Raw genomic sequence first — 14,473 nt, forward strand, 5'->3', positions numbered from 1 at the left:
CCGAAGAGTGAGATAAAAATCCAGCATATACAGGTTTAAAGCAGAAATGTAACTGTTACTTTTCTGGCAGCCACAAGTATCGCGCAGGTGTTTTCACTGAACTGCCCAACATATTCTTAGGTTTCCACCCTCAGACAATATTGCAAACTTGAGAAATGATCTTTAGAGGCAGTCCGGTATTAGTTCCCTCCTCTGTTGAAAAGTGCCTTTATTATCTAGTTTCTAGGCTGTAAAAACTTACTTATCAGCCTTCAGAGCCAACTGATTTCCTCTCTAGTTTATGATAAAGGCTATCTTATCTATCTTTGTGAAATGCTGAGCTTCAACACATAACCACAATCCAGCTGCATGAACCCGTTGCACCCTGGAATTCGTTGATTGGAGAAAAGAATTTCCCTTCAGTAACATCCAGATAATTGTTCTTAGCCCCAGCTCTACCTGTTCTTTCTTTCTACTTGGCATCTGAGCCACAATTTTCAGTAAGGAACTAAAGCTTTTTTATTCTCCAACAGGTCAGGAGCCCTCAACAAGAAACTGTATTTTATTAACAGTTTTGCCATTGGACTGTAATTCATCGAGCACATTTAACTTACACCCATCCAACCCTCCAGGAAAGCTCTTTTCCTCGACATTCAAAGGCTGTTATTTTAAAGGCATCAGGGGAAAGAAAAAAAAAAAAAGAGGTCAGGAAGCTAGCAAAGCAAGCGAAGCATGTTCTTAATTTAAATGCCCTGCTTTAAGGATTCCTGCCCAGACAGCAACGAGCCCCCTCACGCGCGTCCCCGTCCCCACAGCAACGCCCCGCCCCCCCGCCGCCCCGCGAGCCAATCGCAGCCGCGGAATCACGAGTGGCGGCAGGACGAACCAATAGCCGATGAGGGCGGGAAAAAGCGCGGGGGCGGGCGGAGGCGGGCGCGCACCGGGCGCGGTGACGCCATCGCGGCGCGCGGCGGGAGCGCGCCCGGAGTCCGCGGGTCGCGCTTTCCCTGTTTCCTTCTTTCTCTCTTTTCCTCATTCCCTCGTTCCCTCTCTCCCTCTCCGCCTCTCCCGCCGCGCCATGAGCCAGTTCAACTTCGGGGCGGCCGCGCCGGGCGGCGCCTTCAGCCTGGGCGCGCCCAAAGCGGCCGCCGCCGCCACCACGACCACGAGCGGCTTCTCCTTCTCCGCCCCCGCGCCCGCCGCCTCGGGCGGATTCAGCTTCGGCACCGCGGCCCCGGCGGCGGGCGGCGGCCAGCCCACCGGGCTCTTCTCCTTCAGCAGGCCCACGCAGCCCGGCCCCGGCTTCAGCTTCGGCCCGGCCACCACCGCCCCCGCCGCCGCCCCCGCCGCCGCCGCGTTCCCGCTGGGGTGAGACCGGGGGGGCGCGACGGGGGTGTCCTGCTCGGGGCTTCGGGGGGGCTTGGAGACGGGTTCCCGAGGGAGCGAGCCCCTGGCTCTGGTGCCCGGGAATTCCCAGCTCCCTGTAGGGTGTTATTGGGAAAGTGCTCAGCGAGCCCCGTGACTCGTCCCCGCTGATGTTTCCGGGTGGGCGCTGGGCATGAGCTGCTCCACGCTTCCCTCTGTGACTGGGGTAGAGACGCCCGGACAGAGATATGATAAAGCTTTGCCCGCAAGCATAAAAAGTCTTGTCCTTTCTGACCCAAATCTGGAGCGCCCAGAATGATTCCTGGGCCAGTTGGGAGCGTTTTGTCCTTAGGAAAGGCTGTGAGCTCTGGAGTGGCTCTTCAGAACTGCTGCTGTCGAAGCTTTGCCAGATGGGATCAGTGGGAAGGGAGCTCAGATGGGGACGAGCAGTAAAAGTGAGCAGAAAAAACCCCAGCCTTGTGTAGAGGGAGTGACTGAGAAGTGCGAGAAGGAGCAACTTCTCTTTCGCTGCCATAAATGTTCTGTGGTGTCCGGGTGGGTGGAGGTAGTGAAGGGAGAGTCAGTCTAAAGAGCCCTAAGGGAGGATGGCAGGTGGCAGGAGTTGGATACAGTCTCCTGTCGGAATCAGAACACAAACCTGGCCAGGTGTGCATCTCTTTGTGAGGTGGTTTCTGCTGTCAGCAAATGGTCTGTGAGAAAGGTGACTGAGTACTCGACTGGATGTGTGTCTCAAGCAGGTTGGCTTCTTTTCTTTCCCTCTCTAGGGCAAGCACACCGAAAGTAAACTTTGGGACCAGCACTGCAACTCAGGCTCCTGGAATCACGGGGGGCTTTGCATTCGGTGGCTCTGTGGCAACCAGCACGCCCTCCAGTCAAGCAGCAGCAGCCCCATCTGGCTTTGCCTTTGGCACTGCTGGCACCAGCAGCACCAGCACGGCTCAGACTGGGACGACGGGAGGGTTCACCTTCTCCAGTGGCACCACGACCCAGGCGGGAACAGCCGGGTTTAACATTGGCACCCCAGCCCCACAGGCTACGTCCACAGGGCTGACCTTTGGCACGAGCCCTGCAGCTGCTGCCACCACCACGGCCCCCCTGGGAGCTGCCACCCCGGCAGCTGCCACCACCTTCAGCCTCGGGGGGCAGCCCACAGGTGAGTGAGCGCTGGGATGGGGGCGGCAGCTGGGGAGGGAGAGGAGGTTCTGCAGCCTCTGGATTGGAGCAGGGGCTGGAGTCAGTGCTGTGTCTGACAGGCCTGTCCAAGGTCTGCAGGGGTGGGCAACAATGGCTCTTTAGCCTTTGGGTTTGGAGAGTGAGGCTGAATAATTCTGGCAGTGTGTGTAGAAGTGCCAGCTGCCTGGGAAGCAGTGTTTAAATGTATTTTGGGTGATTTGCTGGTGCAGAGGGAAAGGGCTGGGAGTGGAGGGGAGCAGGGGCTGCAGGATGAGTCTGGCTGACAGTGCCAGACGGTGGTTCACCTCCCTGAGGGCAGGAACCTGCCCCCTCCTGCAGAGTCTGCCCAAAGCTCAGTGTCCTGTAGGAAAAAGTTCATCTTTTCCTTTTGCTTTTACTTGTTCCAGGTCTAACCTTTGGGTCATTGACTTCAACAGCAGCTACGAGTGCACCCACAGCAACACTGACCACAAGTACCACCCAGGCACCCACCCTGACCTTTGGAACCAAGCTGGGAGGTAGGAGGAAATATTTCCTTAAGAGTTTGTGAGTCTGCTGTCCTTCTGGGGATATTTTTCTAGGCTGGAGTCTGGGAAGGGGCTGTAGAAGCATTTGTTGCTGTAGGTTTGCTCTGGCAGTGGAGATCCGTGACAGCTCACAGAGCCATTGGATGTGGTGTCCTGTGTTTTTGATTGCATCCCACATGCCACATTCTGTTCTGTACTTGTGGGAGCATAGTGGAAGGGAGCCACAGGCATAAGGGGTTCCCTGGGAAAGAGCAGAGAGTGTTGAGGCAGAGTAAGAGGAAAAGCCGGTAAAATCCTGACATCCCTAAGAACCTGGTGCAGTCAGGCAGTTTGTGTCGCCTTCTCAGCGGGAGGGTCCTGCATTGGGTGGGAGCTCCGTGTGCTGTGCTTGTCCAAGGTGGAGCTTTTTCTCTTTGCAGTAACATCCACAGCTGCTACAACGGCCTCCACCAGCACCACCCCTGCGCTGGCTCCGACAGGGCCCACGTTGTTCTCGTCCGTCGCCAGTTCTTCGGCCGCGACGTCGTCCACCACCACGGGCCTCTCACGTGAGTCACTCCACACAGCCTTTATCCAGGTTTTATTTACTGGGTGAATAAATGAGCAGCAGGGCTGGTGGCACCTGTGGGCTCTGCTGCTGCTGCTGGGGTGAGAGGCGTGAGCGGGCAGGGCAGATCTTTTCCAACCTCTTAATGTTGTTTTCTGTTTACAGTTGGTGCCACTTCCACTGGTTCCACTGGGACTGCCGGTCTGGGGACACTTGGGTTTGGATTAAAAGTTCCTGGAACAACAGCTGCCACAACAAGCACTGCCACTGGTAGGAATGAGATGCTGAAAGTAGCTGAAAAGAAGAAAGAGTAGCAGCACAGCAGTTCTGACTTGAAAAGTCCTCCAGTAACTGAAAAGAACACAGTCCTTTCTTTGATCCTCCTATTCCATCTTGTTTTGGGAACATAGAAGTCTCATCTCCTGCAAAGATGCAGAAGTGTAACTGGGTGTGCTGGTAGTTATTAGGTCTGGTAGTAGAACATGAGGAGATTGAGAGTGGTGTGGGCAAGTGATGTTTTCATTCTCTTTTTGACAGATGTGGGGTTTGCTTTTTTTTTTCCAGAGGGGCCTTCTGGAGCTGCTGCAGTTTGTTACCTACCAGATGTATCCTCTTCTGTTACTTGACTTGAATCTCTTCTTCCCAGGTACTACTTCTGCTTCTGGCTTTCCTTTGAATCTGAAGCCATTAACTACAACTGGTGCCATTGGAGCTGTGACCTCCACAGCTGCCACAACCACAACCACCACAACCAGGTGAGTGTTTTGTTACCAGTATTTCCTGACCGGGGCGAGAGCTGCTGCAGTGCTGATGGAGGAAGGAGAAAGGAGTGTTGTCGTGCTTCCCTTCTCTTTTCTGACCTTGTGTTCTGTCCTGCCCCTCACTCCCTCTCAGCACACCTCCAGTGATGACTTATGCCCAGCTGGAGAGTTTGATAAACAAGTGGAGCCTGGAACTGGAAGACCAAGAGAAACACTTCCTCCATCAAGCGACACAAGTGAATGCCTGGGATCGGATGCTGATAGAGAATGGAGAGAAGGTGAGGACATGTCCAGTGTAACCTGATTTTGCTTGCTGAGATCCTCTAAGGCCTTCAGTGTTACAGAGGCAACAAACCAGTGCGTGGCACTTTAGACTTGTGAGAAAAAGAGATGTGAATTCTGTCTGGCTGTTTTTCACAAATCTCTGTGTGTTCTATTCTTGATGCATTGGAGCTTGGGAATCTGTTCTGTGGCTTGGCTGAGTCACAGAACTTTGATGACAAATTCTTTTAGGGGGAGCATTCCAAGCTGAGCCTCCCTTAGTCCATCTTTGGTCTGTAAATCTGTACGTAACTGTCTGTTGTGTGGTGCTGCTTTCTCGCTCCCACTCCTCCTCTTTGGGGAGTTGTCTTTTGAGTTTACAAGGTCTAATGAAGTGTCTTCTATTTCCAGATAACTTCATTACACAGAGAAGTAGAGAAGGTGAAGGTTGATCAGAAGAGGTAAGAAACTATGAACACCTGAGATGATTTTGTTGGGGTTTTTTTGTTGTGCCTGGTTGTATGACAGCTCTAGAATGTTTATAACCTGTAGGGTTTATTAAAATTGGCATTTCCTCTTTTCAGACTGGATCAGGAACTCGACTTCATTCTGTCACAGCAGAAGGAGCTTGAGGACTTGTTGACTCCTCTGGAGGAGTCTGTGAAGGAGCAGAGTGGGACCATCTACTTGCAGCACGCGGATGAAGAGCGGGAGAGGACGTAAGGCAGAAACCTGCTTGGGATGTGTGTGAGCAGACTCCTGGGGTCATGACCAGTCAGCAGGAAGTGGAGTTGGGATGCAGGACAGTATTGAACCTTCAATGGCTGCTCTCAGATATTTAACCCTGTTTTGTGCATGACAACTTAGATTTTACTCATTAGAAATGGGAATTGTGAGTGGAAGCCCTCGAGTCAGCATGAAAAGCTCTTTGGATGTTGGTCTAATCAGCTGTCTGGGAAGAGCTTACTAATTTTTGGATGATTTCTGAAAATTACTGATTCTGTAGTGATAGAAGTGATGAGAGCAGAACACACTAGGTGTGGCACTGGCATCCTCATAAGCCTTAAGCGATGCATCATAGCAGAGTAATTAAAGGTAGTGTTTGGTTCAGGAGAGAATGAATTATAAAGACTGCAGGCTAATTCAGTTCTGACAAAGCTTTCCAGGAAGCCCTTCACACTATTTATTGCTTGTCTGTCTCCATGTATCTGTTGAGAGGGGTTTAGGAGTCTCTTCATGCATGTGGTGGAGCCTCTCAGGGTGCTGCTCCTATGTCTTGGCTGCAAGACATGGAGGCTAATTGTGATTGCCCATAGTTGGTGTGACTGGGAGCAGATTTTCAAAGGTCACTTAAAATGTTCTGATCTTGGTTGCCTTGTGTTCTGCAGCTACAAACTGGCTGAAAACATTGATGCTCAGTTGAAGCGCATGGCACAAGACCTGAAGGACATCACTGAGCACTTGAACACATCAAGAGGCCCAGCAGACACGAGTGACCCGGTAAATGCAAGCTTTTCTTTAACTTTGGCAAAGGACATTTAATTACCCTGCAGTTCTGTTAACAGTGTTCAGAGCATCTCATTCTGGTATGAACTCTGGTGGTTTGCTTGTTGATTAATTTCTTCCTAAATTGTGCTTTGTTTCAGAGGCGTTTAACATTGATCAGCCTCCACCACTTGCATCTGTCCTGTGGCAAATCTAAATTTTGTTCAGAATGCCCCCCATAAACGTCAATACATTTTCCTTATACCATTTTTGTATCCTCATGAAAACAAGATCTGAATAACCAGCTCTTTCTGATATATATTAAATTAATCTTGATACTCCTTATGGCTTTACTGAGAAGCTTATTTTTCATTAAAAATTTCCCTTCAGTATTGTAGACTGAATTTTCCACATTTATTTTTAATTTTGCCACCAGAAGCCTAGGGTGATGAATGTTCTGATGGTTCCTAGGTCTAAATTAGAATAAGCCACAGACATATAATCTAAATTAGTTTTCCTGATGGTAAAGAGAAGGAAAGCAGCAGGGTTGCTGCCCAGACTTCCCTGGGAAAGTGGCTGCTCAGTTAGGGGAGCTGAACAGTGAAAAACTTGGCTGCACCCTGTTCCAAAGGAAGGGAAGGCAGGCTCTCTCTTACTCCTCTTAGTGTTTATGTAGTGTAACAACTGACTTGCACCTTCTCTTTCTGCTCAGCTTCAGCAGATCTGTAAAATTTTGAATGCACACATGGATTCCCTGCAGTGGATTGACCAGAACTCAGGTGAGACTCATCTTGCAGCCTTTTGGGAATGTAAATGGAAAGCAGGTAGCATGTGTGGGAGTCATTGAATTGCTGAAGATCCCTGAGGAATCTTTTCCTCCTCGCCTTCAATGTCAGTGTCCCTTCTGTGCTTGAGTTCCCCTGATGTGCCTGGTTAGGGGCCTCTGCTGAGAAGTAGTTGCTGGCAACTGCTAAGATTTTACCCAAAAAAGCCCTGCTTGAATGTTTTTCTTTCTCCTTCTGTGGGCACAAGTGTGCAGGGTTGTGTTCTGGGGGTGACTGTGAGATTAATCCCTTGTTTCTCCCCCAGCTGTGCTGCAGAGGAAGGTGGAAGAGGTGACCAAGGTTTGCGAGAGCCGCCGCAAGGAGCAGGAGCGCAGTTTTCGCATCACCTTTGACTGAAGGACTCCCAAGTGTAACGGGTTAACATAAACCCTCCCCAGAAAACAGAGCTGTTTGGGAACTGAGGTCTGAAATGATGACCTGCCTTTGCTTCTTTTTCTTGCAATAAAATGTGTTGTTTGTTCCAAAGCCAGTCTTTGTGGTGTTGGAGAGGAGTTCCCTGACCTCAGTCTGAGGAACTGTGTGAAGTTTGTGCAGGAGGTGTGGGCTCTTTGTCCTTCAGCACTGCCTGCAGACTGGTGGGATACACAAATGCTGCCTGGGAGGGCTCTGGGCAGGCTGTGCCTCCCTGGCCGAGTTCTCTGGTGCTTAAATGTAACTTTAATATGTGCAATTGTGACTTAATAAGCTTTTTCTTGGGTCTTTAAGAGATGGTTGGATGAAGAGCCATCCTCAGAGGAGCTGCAGCAGTCTGAGAGACTGCAGTCCCTGACCTGGCACACTGGAGTTGGTGTTTAAATTAAGTATCCTTCCACTTCTGAAAGTGAGCCTTGTTTTCTGTGCTTTGGGCAAGAGCAAACTGGGTTCCCTCACCCACCATCCCCCAGAGCTGGGATGTTGCTCTCCCCTGAACACTGGCATGCTGTGGGAAGCATGTGCTTCCCAAGCAAGTGCTTTTCACAAAAAAGCAGTAAAGCAGGGCAGCAGATAAACCACAGTGTCTGCCATTAATGTCACCCCACAGAGCAGCCATCCTCCATGCCACAGGGCTTTAGGGGCATCCACAGTGAGGAGCCAAGGTGTATTTCCCATCATAAGCACCCACGTAATTACGTACCCGTGCAGCCACAGCACCTGGAAGAAAAGGGACAGACTTTTTTCTTGTCCTGTAGCAACATCACCAGAGACAGGGCAGCAGCCACCCTGGTCAGGTACTGCAGCTACAAGCACAGAGGCCAGGACTGAGCTGTGGACACAGCCCTGCATCAGCAGGGTGCAGTACACTTGGAGAAGAACACTTGTGGAGCACAAATGTGAATAAGCACACAGTGTGGAAATACCATAATAAATGCATTTATTTACACGGCCTCCTCTCTCCCTCCCTGCCTCAAAAGGCTGAGAAGGCAAACACACCTGTGGAACAGGAGGAAAAGGCCAGTCCACCCCAACAGTGTAAAGGCAGTGCCCATCTCTCTCCCTTCCCCACCCTGAGATAATTGGACCTGCACATTAACTCCCAACAGTCCTTCGCTGTCCCAGGTACAACCAAGGAGTTCCCACGGCTCACTGAACTCCACAAGGCTCCTGGTTATCCACCCTCACGTGGCAGGGGGGTTCTCTGCAGCAGAGGAGCTGGGGATGGCAGCACCAGCCTCTGGCAAATGCTTCTTGCTTTTCCCAAATTCAATCACCAGTGGCTTCCCCTGCAGGTTGTACCCGTTCAGCAGCTGCAGGGCACTCTGGGCAGACTCAGTATCTGCAACAAGAGAGAACACAGTGGGCACAGGTCACCCAGCACGTGCTGGCACAGCATCACTTCTGCTCTGATATATCCTCTTCCAATCCAAGGAAAAGACTATGATGTGATAGGAAGAGGAGGGAGCGAATTCCCCTCCTTCTCCTTGGAGAGCAGGCTGAGCAGCAGCCCAGTGCCCTGTGGGAAGATGTGGCACCTTTAGGGGTCAGGGAAGAACTGAGAGGCACAAGGGAAGCAACACAGCAACTCACCGGGGAAGGTGATGAAGGCCTGATCCCTCATCCGCCCGCTGAGGAGGCGGAACTGGATCAGAGGGCTGTCCTCCTTCTGGAACCGGGCAAACAAGGACACCAGGTCCTTCATCGTCACCCGAGGGCCCAGGTTCTTCAAATACAGCACCTGATCCAGGGACACAGAGGGTCATCCCTTGCCATGCAAAGACACTTTTCAGCCTGGTCCCAAGTCCGTGCAGATCAAGGGTGTGAATTAGTTCAGCCTCTCTGCCACCCCAGAGCCCTCACACCCGTGTGCTAATGATGATGTTTGGAAGATGGGTGGGTGCACAGAGAAAGGCAGCTCTGAACTCAAGGCATCCCTGTGCTTACCTGCACCAAGTGCTGACAGTTTCAGTCACTTGTAAAATGCAGCAAGCTTCAGCTATCAGTTAAGCACAGCTGGTCTCAGCCAGGTCCAAAAGGAGGGTGCACATCTTAGCTGGTGACTTGCTGGGGCCAGGAAGGTTGGGCTCAGAAGCACAACTCTTTGCCAGGCCTGTGACCTCCCAGTATAGCCCAAGGTCCCCTTTCCTCCCAGAGTGCAGGATTCTCTCCCTTGGTCTGGAGGATCAGCCAAGCAACCCCCAGGCAACAGCAGAGGAGCCTTCTCCTGCTGACGCAGCTTCAGGGCGTGCTAGTGAGCCAGAACAAACCCTGGTTCATCTCAGCTTACCTTGCTGGGCTCCCCTGGATGGTAGGACGAGAACCTGGGTATTTTCCGGAGTTCTTCCTCTGAGAGGCGGTTCTTGAGGATCTCCTCTTCCCGGACAAACTCTACAGGCTCCTTGATAATCACTGGCCCCGGAGAGGACTGGTGGGGCTTTGTTGCAGGAATGCTGGGACTTGCTGCCTGTTCTGCTTGCTCTTCCTGGTCTGGAGGTGACGAGTCCTCGGTCACAGGCCCCTGCGGGGCCAGGGAAGGGCACAAGCAGGGGTCACTCTTAGCAGGCTGGACTTTTTCAGGGCACTTCTTGCTCAGCAGCTCTTGGTAAACACTCTCCAGATGAACCATGGGGTCCTTTTCATCTGTTCCCTTCTTCTGAGTGTCATCTAATTCATAACAGAGAAACATGGTAACGTGACTACCACCAAGAACCCAAGAAACACAGAGCCTGCAGGAAGAGACATGGAGAGGAGAAACCCTGTCTCACCCCAGCCTCTGAGCACCTGTCAGCCAGGCCCTGCAGGTTGTTTAGAACAAGAAGAGCAGCCCCAGCAGCCAGCAAGTGCCTGTCTCCCAGCTCAGGATGAACCTGCAGAGAGCAGCAGCTCCACCAGTGCTATGTGCAGAACTCATTTCTTCCAGAGGTGTCCTCACCAGCTTATCTGCAGCACATTCCAGTGACTCCTTAGATACACCTTCCTCCTCCTGCGTGCATGGCCAGGATCTGCCATGCTGCCTTTCTACACCTCTGCATGCAATAGAAACTTTTTGCTTCCAGGGACATCAGATTAAGCTCCCTGGTGTAAGAAGGTCCGTGGCATGGACTGATCAATGATCTCTTTTGATTCTTTTAATGGAAATGAGGACAAAGGTGAGAGGGGCATCTCCCAGCCCACAAGCCTCAACCTTGCTGCCTCTCGGTTTTGCTAAATGCCACGACACTGACACCCAAGGAGGGAATAGGGGTCAGAGGATGCTGGGTCAGCTGGACATTACAGCTTGAGCAGCTTCAACACTTATCAAAGGGATGTTTTGGGAGCTAAGGGTAGAGAGACATTCCCCCTCACCTTCTACTGAACACTGTTACATACAAAAATCAGCCTGTGCTTGAGCTTCATACCCACGTGTTCTCCAGCTAAAGCAGCCTGGAGCAGCTTTTGCCATCTCTGCACAACACTTGACTCTTCGTCTAGAAAAGTCACATTAAGCCACAGGTTTAGGGACACCACCACTGGGGCAGGAAGTGCTGTCATCCCATGGACACAGTACAGGGAATCCACAACTGGATCCAATTCCACTTCAGAGAGCAGCCTTTAACAAGTCATTCCTACTCCCCTGTTCTGTGCCTTTGCTTCCTTCCCCTCCTAGTTACACTGCAGTTTTCCTCAGAGAAGGAACAATCTCTAGTCCCACACAGGCATTTGTATAACTCAGATCTTTAGGCTCTACCAAAGCACAACTCCAGCCCCTCTTCCACACCCCAAGCTGGGCTCTGCAGTATGTGCAGCACATCCATGAGACCCATGTTCCCCAAAAAGATGCATTTTACAAGGCTCTATATTAAACCCTTTGGAGAACCAACTCTCTCTCTTCTCCTGTAAGAGAGGAAAATATCCCCTCCCACACAGAACCAAAACAGAACCACATCTTCAGGGACAGAAGGCCAGACAGAGACGTGTTGGACTCCCACACAGCCCAGCTCTCCGTGCTGGAGCCGAGGCAGGAAGAGCCCTGAGCCCCCAAACCTTCGTGGTAGAGGGCCCTGAGGAAGGAGTGGCGGTCTGTTCCCTGGAAAAGGGCATTCTCAATCTCCATCTCCCTCCGGCTCAGCTGCTTGCTGCCAGCGAACCTCTGTGGCAGAGCCAGGATGCGCTGACGCTCTTCCATCTTCTCCTGGATGGCATGGAGTCGCTCCTGCGTGGCCTCTGGGGCCGCCCCCAGCCCAGAGCCCTGGAAGACAAGCACAGCTTTGCTCAGGAACTGGCCTCTTCCTCAGAGGCTCGGCCAGCAGCTGAACTTCACATCCCCCAGCCCTGCAGTGGGTGCAACCAGGAATGACCCCAGAGAGCAGGGCCCCAACAGGTCCTGTTACTGCAACCACTCAGAAAGCTCAACTCTTGAGAGAAGTGGAAAAATAGCCCCTTCCTCCTGACCTTTCTGTGCTGCTTCCCTTTCCCTGGCCTGCCTCCCTCTTGCCTCTGACAGCCACAGCCATTTTCCAGGGCCACCTACAGCAACTGCACAAACTCCTTTGGCAATTCTTTCCCCATTCCTATAGCACTCCCCAACTCAAGTTTCCACCAAGCTTTTTTTTCTATGACCTTTTATTCTACAACCTCCTCACTGAGAGAACATTATTTGCTGGAAAGTGGACCCCAAGCTGCCATTTGGCACCTGAGGGTAGATTTATGGTGAGGACTAAGCCCTGACCAGCATCACTCGAGCCACCTTCCAGGAACCACACAGTGAGTGCAGCACAGACCTCACCTGGCTGCACATGAGCATCCCTGGAGAACTAAACCTCACTGCACAGGGCCAGGCCAAAAGCACAGCTGCTGAAAGAGCATTTCTGTTCCTCCATCCATCTCGATCAGAATCCAGGGAACACACTTTTACGGGATGGATTTTCTTTTCTCAAATTCAGTTTGAGAGAATTACTGTGGCAGATCCCTCTGCCTCAGGCAAGAAACCAGGCTTTCTCCCTGCACTGAGCACAACCTAACAAAGACTTTCCCATGGTACCTCTGCCCCACATCTGCATGGCTTCCATTCACCATTTCACAGCTTCCCTGAGGCACAAAAGCCTGTTTAAATGGAAAAGCAATTCCCAGAAATCATTTGTAGTACTTTGTTTTCAAAAAGGCTGCCACTTAGCAGCTGAAAATAACAGAAATCTGCACTCAGTACTTTGCCAAGAGCTCCCCGGGCAATCTGAAGTTCTCTCTGTCGCAGCTGACATTCCTCATCATTCTTGGTGGAATCTTTCATTCAGGGCCTCCATGTACAAAGCTGCACATCACTACCTGACTTGGGCTTTCTCTCTCTCACAATATTCTTCTTCTCTCACAAGAAGTAGAAGACATACCCTAATGTCACTGGTTCCCTCTTGTCAGAGTAGCGTTTTCCATGCTAATCTTCACTTCTAATGATCCCAGAATTGGCTGCATACTAAATGTAATAACTGGTACTGTTGACAATAATTTGTATTCTTAAACTAACACTACCCCTCCCTAAACCAAGCTTTAATCAGGCCCCGGGAGGGCTGGGTTTCATTTAAACACCAAAGCAAACAATGACTTCAGCTGAAGAGGCTGATTACCACAGACACCTTTCTCTGCACACAGCTATCACTCAGGAAGAAGAGGCAGAGACAGAGGGAATCCAAGGGTCAGCCCAAGTCCTGGTTTGCACCTTCTAGTTTACCAAACTGAGAGCAGCACACTCCAGTGCACCTGACACAACACAACCCCAAAAGCCCCTTGTCTGTGGAACGTGAAAGAAAAGGGTGAAGGTGGGGGAAGGGGAGAAACCTGCTTTGGCACTGCTCTGCTGCAAACAGCACCCAGAGAGGAGACTGGCCCTGCCATCACACACTGGGTTTGAAAGCCCTGCTATTTTCACAGGGCTGTTCCAAGGCCCTTGAAGCACCTGCAAGCCCCTAAGGAGAACACACAAAATCCTCCCTTACAGATAGCTATCCCAAGCCAGTGATGGGATCCAGGGATGTATCAGGATACTGAAAGGAGGAGGTTGAGGCGCTTCGAAATGTTTCCTCTTTCTTCTCTTCCAGCCTCTAAGTCCTACTTACACAGGTATAAGCAGGTGAAATTATTTGCTTGAGATTATCAAAGCAGAAGCAGGAATATAGCCAAGTCCTGCTGTGTTCCAAAGGACCCACTCCTCACTCCACTGTGGCTTTTAACATAGACCACTCCAGCAAAGAAAACAGGCCAGAAGAAATGTGGGATCATGCTGGATACAAGGAGCAGCCATTCTTTACCAGAGGGCTTACAAAGGACTGGAATTTTCTACCCGGGTGCTGCAGGGTTAGAGGGAGGGATCTGACCACACTCACACGAGAGCAGAGCATGCCCCACCTTCCTTGTTGAAGTCCGGTTCTTCCAGAGCAGAATCTCCGAGTCGGAGAGCCCCAGCTCCCGGAGAGAGGAAGTCTCTTTGTTGCTCTCCTCCAGGGCCTGGAACTGTGACAAGGTCAAAGCCCCCGCAGCCTCCTCCCCAAAAGGCTTGTAAAAAGCCGCAGGGGCAAAGCATCTTCGCTTCGACTTGCACCTGTGACCCAAAGCAACACAACGGCACAAATAGCTCAGCACTGACAAACCGGGGGGACAGGAAGGGGCTGGACTCCCTCCCCAGCCACACCCGGACCAGACCAGCACTTACTGCTCGATGGAGACAGTGGTATCAAGCTGCTGCTGAAGGAGGGTCTTCAGCTGCCTCTCCCCTTCTGTCTCCAAGTCTTCCAGGAGAAGCTCATCGCTGGACAGGCTGCTGTTGACCCTGGGGCACACAAGCCCAGCACAGAGGTGGTCAGTAAGGCACCAAGGAAAACACTGCTCAAAGCACATCCCCCCTGCAACCTCTGTACCTCTTTGGCTGTTTTAATGGGAATTAAAGAACAACACAGAGCCAGAACTACTCAACCAAAGCTCCCACTAATGTTACTTGAAAAGCCAACAGACCGGGGACCACTCTGAGAACATTAAAGTACCCCAGGGACTCTTAGGGTCTTTTTATTTCGGTAGAAGATTATTATTATTATTATTATTATTATTATTATTATTATTATTATTATTATT

The 14,473-nt window shown here is 51.2% G+C and overlaps 2 protein-coding genes across 3 annotated transcripts in view; one reads left to right on the forward strand and one right to left on the reverse strand.

Moving 5' to 3' along the window:
• Window positions 1-938: 938 nt before the first annotated feature.
• On the forward strand, window positions 939-7,429 carry NUP62CL (nucleoporin 62 C-terminal like). Its single transcript, XM_027690522.1, has 12 exons — window positions 939-1,347; window positions 2,130-2,518; window positions 2,946-3,056; window positions 3,485-3,613; window positions 3,778-3,882; window positions 4,259-4,367; window positions 4,507-4,651; window positions 5,046-5,095; window positions 5,219-5,353; window positions 6,023-6,134; window positions 6,832-6,898; window positions 7,209-7,429. The coding sequence occupies exons 1-12, from the start codon at window positions 1,058-1,060 to the stop codon at window positions 7,298-7,300; spliced, it is 1,734 nt and encodes a 577-aa protein (XP_027546323.1). The 5' UTR covers window positions 939-1,057; the 3' UTR covers window positions 7,301-7,429.
• Window positions 7,430-8,298: 869 nt separating this feature from the next.
• The window catches only part of RBM41 (RNA binding motif protein 41), a 9,644-nt gene continuing 3,469 nt past the window's right edge, over window positions 8,299-14,473 (reverse strand). The window contains exons 3-8 of one of the 2 annotated variants that reach the window (XM_027690523.1): window positions 14,058-14,177; window positions 13,754-13,946; window positions 11,402-11,606; window positions 9,666-10,042; window positions 8,969-9,116; window positions 8,299-8,717 (exon numbers count right to left, since the gene is read on the reverse strand). In XM_027690523.1, coding sequence (XP_027546324.1) covers window positions 8,560-8,717; window positions 8,969-9,116; window positions 9,666-10,042; window positions 11,402-11,606; window positions 13,754-13,946; window positions 14,058-14,177 — 1,201 coding nt within the window. In that variant the 3' untranslated portion in view covers window positions 8,299-8,559. The remainder of the gene's footprint in view (window positions 8,718-8,968; window positions 9,117-9,665; window positions 10,043-11,401; window positions 11,607-13,753; window positions 13,947-14,057; window positions 14,178-14,473) is intronic. The other variant, XM_027690524.1, reaches the window with a different exon arrangement.

This window comes from Neopelma chrysocephalum, unplaced genomic scaffold (assembly GCF_003984885.1).
Source record: "Neopelma chrysocephalum unplaced genomic scaffold, ASM398488v2 Primary Assembly neopelma1_81, whole genome shotgun sequence".
In the NCBI taxonomy this organism is placed as follows: Eukaryota; Metazoa; Chordata; class Aves; order Passeriformes; family Pipridae; genus Neopelma; species Neopelma chrysocephalum.